Below are 6,739 nucleotides of genomic sequence, written 5' to 3'. Positions count from 1 at the left end.
GTGTAAGTGTGAAGGCTGGGTGAGTGGGCGTGGTTATTCAGTGTAAGTATGAAGGCTGGGTGAGTGGGCGTGGTTATTCGGTGTAAGTATGAAGGCTGGGTGAGTGGGCGTGGTTATTCAGTGTAAGTATGAAGGCTGGGTGAGTGGGCGTGGTTATTCGGTGTAAGTATGAAGGCTGGGTGAGTGGGCGTGGTTATTCAGTGTAAGTGTGAAGGCTGGGTGAGTGGGCGTGGTTATTCAGTGTAAGTGTGAAGGCTGGGTGAGTGGGCGTGGTTATTCAGTGAAAGTAAACTTAAAAACAAAAGTCTAAAAACACACAATTACAATTCTTCATGATTTGCTTTCTTTTAATAAACAGGGCTTATAAAGGACATGAAGTCCGTAACTACAGGACATTGAATGCTGCTTTATTATTAACTGTTTTTACTCGATTATGATTTATGTTTCATTTCTTGATAAATTCCTCGGAGGTGGAGGAGGAGGAAACCACTTTGCCATCCACAACCTCCTCCACCACGGTGATGACCTTGGTCCTGGAGGTGGAAGTGGAGGTTTTGATGCTGTGGAGAAAGAATGAAACAGAGATTAAAAACATTCTCATGCTGCGTCTCTAAATATGATCCACAGTTTTGATACGAGAACATTTGGGCACTCACGTGCTGGTCTCTCCGTCCAGCAGTCTCCTGTACTCGGCGATCTCCAGCTCCAGTCTGGTCTTGATGTCCAGAAGCAGCTGGTACTCGCGACCCTGGCGCTCCAGATCAGCGCGGAGCTGCGCCAGCTGCTCCTCTAGACTCGTTACCTAAAAGCAACAGAAGATAATCTTCTAAGCTTGACTGAGAAGCGCTTGTGCTCCGCAGCTGTAGAAATCTGAAGTGATATTAACAGCACTGCAGTCGCCTCTGTGTGGATCTCACCTGCATTTGGTAGCCAGACAACTTCATGGAGTAACGTGACTGAGTCTCGACCATAGTGCTCTCCAAGGAGGATTTCTGTGGTGAGGAGGGAACACAGTGAGGACAAACAGGACATTTTAAAAGAAGACGATGGATTAATCAGTTTCAGAGGAGAACCCTCAGGGCCTTCTAGGTCTAATGTCTGTATTTTTAGTCATACAGGGTGATTCAAAAAGATTGATCTGATTTCAAACTGATTGATTTCACTTGTAAATCATTACAGATCAATGCAGTGAACTGTAAATGGTTTAAATGAGCATAAAGTTTATTATGTAATTTTACAAGGTCTCAGTCTGAACCTCCTCCAGCTGTACAGACAACATCAACACCATAGTCAAACTCATCCCATACTGGATTGAGCGTGTCGGGTGTCGCTGCACTCACGGCTCTTTCAGTGCGATTTCGGAGATCATCCAGTGTTGTGGAACCAACGCCGAACGCTCTGAGCTGTTGGAGCTTCACTGACCACGAAAATCACCCTGCACAGTTATGACGGATTCAGTCTTATTGAAGTGGAGAACGCAGAACGCTTTCTGCTCAGGGGTCTCATCTCCTCTCAGACTGAAGGGAGCCAGTCAGAAACTCTATGACCCCCTCTTTCAATTGGATTGTGATTGGTTCACTGTAAGCTGTTTTTTTTTACATTTAAACTCTGCATGTATTGTAGTGCTGTTATTTCATGGTTATGTTTTGGCTAAAAGTCAAAGGGCTAAGATTTTGAAACACCCAACAGAAAATTGGCCTGTTTTTTCTGTGGTATCTACAAAGATACAGCTGAGCTGCTCTCCCATTTATTACGTTAGATTAACTACCAACATAACTAGGGTGTGACAGAGAAATCAACGAATCATGCTTTGGGTGGAACCAAATTTAAGAGAAAAAACATCTCTAGTCCTTCTGGAGGTTCTTGATATGCCACTGACTGTGAATATGAGTTGTAGTCTAGTCAGGTTCTGGTTAGTTGTTATGAATGTAAAACAGCGGCAGCAGCTCTGTGTCAGAACTCTTTACTGAAGGAGTCACTGTAACACTGATTCATACAAGCTCATTAGTTCTTGTGCGTCAGTGTTAGCTTAGAACTAACATACTTTTGACCATGTTTTGATATTTATGGCCCAACTGAAGGCCCAGTTGTAATAGTCACAGTTCACCACTGTTCCTTTTGCACTTGGCGAACAGGTAACAGGTTTCTGAAGCTGAAGTTGGTAGAAGATCTCTTGGTTTGATTATCCTTCTAACACATTTTGTTATGGTGGTATAAACCCACACCTGATCCTGTCTTGATGTTAAATCCTCCCCTGAAACACATCTATCCCAGAACAGACTCCCATCACTCACCAACGCCAGGAGAGACTGTAGTTCGATTTGCAGAGACTGCAGTGTGGATCTGAAGGTGTTGATCTCAGAGCGAGACGTCTGCAGGGTCGCAGTGCTTGTGACCATCTGTTGTTTCAGAGTCTCAGTCTGTGAAGAAGAAACACAGAGAAAGTCAACAGCTCAGACTTGAAGCGTCATTAAAGTTCAGGAAAGGCCAGTTTTGGGTCAGCAGTGAAAAACCCACCTTTGTCTTGAACCAGCTCTCAACTTCCCTGTGGTTCTTAGCAACAACGGACTCATAGTGTTCTCGCATTTCAGCCAAGACTTTGGTCAGGTCTTGCTGAGGTGCGGCGTCCACCTCCACGTGAACCTGTCCGCTCATCTGCTGGCGCATGGCTAAGAGATCCTTATAGAAACAACACAGATAAGTGTGATTATGTGATCTGTCTTCATCCAGCCTGTCTAAAGCTGGGTTACGCTACATGAAAGTTGATTATCAACAGCATGAAGGTTAGGGCTATTAAGGTTCAGGACTAGGTGTAGGTTTTGCCTTGAATGATTTTTAATATTATTGTCTTATTTTCATTATTTTAGTTATTTTATTTTTTCCCATTTATTTTTTTGTTTATTATCATTATTCAAATTCTTGTTCTTATTGTTTTAATTAAGATTTTTTATTATTATTTCAGTCATTTTAATTATTTTTATTTCCTTTTTTGATCTTATCCTCATTTTGTTTTATTTATCTTCTTTTGATTTTATTAAATTTTTACATTGTAATTACACTTTAGTTATATTGTTTTATATTTTTTACTGATTTTAGTGATTTTTACTATTAAATTGACTTTGATTATTTAATATGCTCTTACACATTATCAATCCTTTTTTCCTGTACCAACTCAGCAACATTGTAAATGAGGGTGACCTTCAATGTTCTCTGAGGTTAAATAAAGGTTGATTGATTGATTGATTGATTTTTTCGACCTGACTCTGAGTGTAATCTAGTGTAAACTGGACAATGACTCAAACTAAATGGACTCTTCCAACAGCCAATGAAAACTGAGCGTGAGAAAGAAGATAATATGGTAAGTAAACAAAGAAAAATGGTGAAAAGTCTCTTGTGTGGAGCGAAGCTTTTTAGTTTAAAGCACAATCAAGTTTATGTGCATTTAAAACTTTAAAAAATACCAACTGATCACATTTAATTAAATTAAATCAATTAAATCCATGAGCCTCAATTAAACATGTTTACCTGCTGCTTCTTTACTGTATCATTGCAAATGGCAGAGAAAACAGCAGCAGCTGTTTGTTTATTTGCGTCTCCTATTAACGTGAGAACACATGAGTTTGCGTGAGTTCAGTTCGGTTCAGCAACAGCTTAAAAGTAGACTAGTGTGTGATCCAAAGTCGTTTAGGATGTGATCCCCAATATTTCAGTCGCTCCAGTGTGATAGTCAGAGTCTATATAATCTGTTGAGACTTTGAAAGGCGTGTAGTGAAGCCAAAGCTAAACCAGACTGTCAATATGATTTTTGTGCACTCTGTACTAATATCTAGCACATCAACCAAGCAAAGTGGTGGTGGTACTGTACCTCCTCATGGTTCTTCTTGAGGAAGACCAGCTCCTCCTTCAGTCCCTCAATCTGCATAGATAGATCTTTTTTGGTCAGCTTGAGCTCATCCAGCACTCTTCTCAGCCCAGCGATATCGGCCTCCGCAGACTGACGCATGGCCAGCTCCATCTCATACCTCAATAAGACATATTAGCATGTTATCCTCACAGCAAAGAAGAGAACTTGACTTGTAAAGAAAAGAAAACATGCAGTTTTTCGGAGAATGGCGAGACTCACTTCGTTCTGAAGTCGTCCATGGCAAGCCGTGCATTTTCAATGTTGAGATAGACTCCGCCCTTCAGATGGATGGCCACCTGGATCTAAACGCATAAGAAATGGTGTTTTCAACAAAAATACCATGAAGTACATTGACAACGTTCAAGTGTTCAGTGCTACATTCTTAATAAAGATGGTTCTTCAAGGGTTCTTTGATAAAGACAATGGTTCTGTATCAGACACATGAACACTCAAAGAGCCATTTGCATGAATAAATGGTTGGCATGGTGAAGTGGCTCTTCAGATTGATGGAGAATGTGTTCTATATGGTTCTACATGGAATCTTTTTTGAAAATGGTTCAATATAGCACCAAAAAAGGGTTTTTCTATTGTTACAAGCTTGACATTGTAACAATAGCAGAACACTTTTGGGTTCCATATAGAACCATATACAACACATTCTCCATTAATCTGAAAAAACATTTCACCATGCAGAGAACGTTTTAATCATGCAGAGGGTTCTTTGAGCGTTCATGGTTCTATATAAAACCACAGATTTTTGAAGTATCATCTTTTTTAACAGTGTTCGATCAACCAACATTTATTTTGATTCATGAACAAAAACAATTTACAAAGAAAATAAAACAAATAAAAGCTCAAGTAAGAAATGGAAATAAAACAGCAATAAAATATGTAACGAAAACATTCTCCATCAATCTGAGGAACAATGTCACCATGCAAAGAACTGTTTAAGCATGCAAATGGTTCTTTGAGTGTTCATGGTTCCATGTATGTAATTGTCTTTACTAAAGAACCTTTGAAGAACCATCTTTTTAAGAGTGTACCCTATATGATCTTTTACCTTGGCCTGGAGGTCACTGATGGTGACCTGGTGGGTGCGGTAGTCGTGAGCAATTGGGGAGGCCTTGCTCTCCAAGAACCTGCGGATCTTCAGCTCCAGCTCAGCGTTAACCTTCTCCAGGGAGCGCACCTTCTCCAGGTAGGTGGCCAGACGGTCGTTGAGGTTCTGCATGGTGAACTTCTCATTGCCAATGAACGCTGAGTCTAGAGCCCCAAAGCCAAAGCTTCCTATGGCACTCCCAGCGGAAGCGGTGGAGATGCGAACCCCAGAGCTTCCGGCTCCTCCATACATACTGCTGGCCCGTGCGGTCACTACAGACCCTCTGGTGGAGGTGGAGATCTGTGTGGATTTGCTAGAACTTCCAAAGAGGGATCCTCCAGAAGAAACATAGCTGCGGCTGGAGTAAGAGGAGGCCATGATGCTGCTGTCTTGCTGAAGGTTTGTCTGTCTGACGATGGAAGCAGGGAGTGAAGACAGGAGCACCGCTGGCTCTTTTATAGTCTGGATGAGGCACTGAGGCAAGGCTAACTCAAATGCCATCCGAGATGTTCTTACAAACAATTACCAGTTACTGTCATCAGTTATTGAAGCCACATTCTTCAGATGCTGATGTCCACGCCCAGTAAACACGGGTGCCTTTCACGCTGTATGAAGAAAAACAGAGGTTTTTAAAGCAGTCGTGATAAAGCATGGGTGTTTTTTAATGCCAGTTTTTGGAATGTAGTCATACATACATTTTTGGAATGTTTGGCCTCCTGATTGGGTTTTAGATCAGTCAGAGTTTATCAAACATGTTTGGGTCACACTTTATCTGGATGGTCCCCTATAGATGATCTACAGATACTTAAATAACTAACAAACTTTCTGGTGATGCTCAGTTGATTATCAACAACATTAAGGTTAGGGTTAGGTTTAGGATTAGGAATAGATTTAAGAGAATCCTAAACACAGTCACTGCCAAAGGTTAGAAGGTCAATAAACTAAAGGACAGCATTGTGTTGATGCAATATAGTCCAGTCCAGTCAAAGTTTATTTATATAGCGCTTTTTACGACAGATGTTGTCCCAAAGCAGCTTTACAGAAAAACCCGGGTCTGAGCCCCCGTGCATGCCACCAGTGGTGACAGTGGCAGGAAAAACTCTCTAAGAGCAAGAGGAAGAAACACTGAGAGGAACCAAGACTCAAAAGGGGAACCCACCCTCCTCTGGTCGACACCGGATAGCAAACAGTAACATGAGCAAAATGAACAGAGGATAAGATTTTAACATTAATAGAAAATATGAAAACACAGGAATGGGGAAAAACAGGTGAAGCAATGGCTCTGATTAAGTAGTTTGAGTCTGTGCAGCAGCAGCATCATCAGGAGACTCAGTTCATTTAGGTGAGGTTTGCACAGCGGTGTACAGCGAGAAGCTCCATGGTGGTCAAACTGGTCCAGAAGGCTGGCGTGCAGTGGGATATAGTGTATTCATAATGTGCAAAAAAAGAAAAAGATCAGGTAGTTCATCAGGAGGATCAGTTCATGAGGTCTTATTGCTTTCTTTCAGTGCTCTAAGGACTAATTTGTAGACTAATTATTCCAGGTGAGCCTGTCTGCTTTCTTATGTCCTTCACACTGAAATGACACGGTTAGTAATATCTTAATCACAGCACTCAGAGCAGGTGTGGTCTGAGTCACTGAGGTGTGATTTAATTGCCCTGCAGTGTTTATGCTGTGATTTTTTAACCGTAATCCACCGTTCCCTCTCACTGAGCTCCCGCCTTCGTTAGGATGT

General features: G+C 41.5%; 1 protein-coding gene across 1 annotated transcript; it reads right to left on the bottom strand.

Annotated features, from left to right (window-relative positions):
- Positions 1-445: 445 nt before the first annotated feature.
- Positions 446-5,519, bottom strand: LOC118805185 (keratin, type I cytoskeletal 13-like). Its single transcript, XM_036565804.1, has 8 exons — positions 4,965-5,519; positions 4,124-4,206; positions 3,866-4,022; positions 2,518-2,679; positions 2,295-2,420; positions 918-992; positions 657-802; positions 446-560 (listed from the first exon to the last, which is right to left on the bottom strand). Exons 1-8 carry the CDS (start codon positions 5,502-5,504, stop codon positions 446-448), a joined length of 1,404 nt encoding a protein of 467 aa, XP_036421697.1. The 5' UTR covers positions 5,505-5,519.
- Between the last annotated feature and the right edge of the window lie 1,220 nt (positions 5,520-6,739).

The sequence above is a fragment of the Colossoma macropomum genome, unplaced genomic scaffold (assembly GCF_904425465.1).
Source record: "Colossoma macropomum unplaced genomic scaffold, Colossoma_macropomum, whole genome shotgun sequence".
Classification (NCBI taxonomy): Eukaryota; Metazoa; Chordata; class Actinopteri; order Characiformes; family Serrasalmidae; genus Colossoma; species Colossoma macropomum.
Note: the sequence above shows the minus strand (reverse complement) of the source record. Positions and strands in the feature narration are given on the sequence as shown.

Coding starts and splice junctions, on each gene's coding strand:
- LOC118805185 (XM_036565804.1), bottom strand. CDS start 5,504: ATGGCATTTGAGTTAGCCTTGCCTCAGTGCCTCATCCAGACTATAAAA. Junction 4,023..4,123: donor ATGGACGACTTCAGAACGAA/GTGAGTCTCGCC, acceptor TGTCTTATTGAG/GTATGAGATGGAGCTGGCCA. Junction 561..656: donor CTGGACGGAGAGACCAGCAC/GTGAGTGCCCAA, acceptor CTTTCTCCACAG/CATCAAAACCTCCACTTCCA.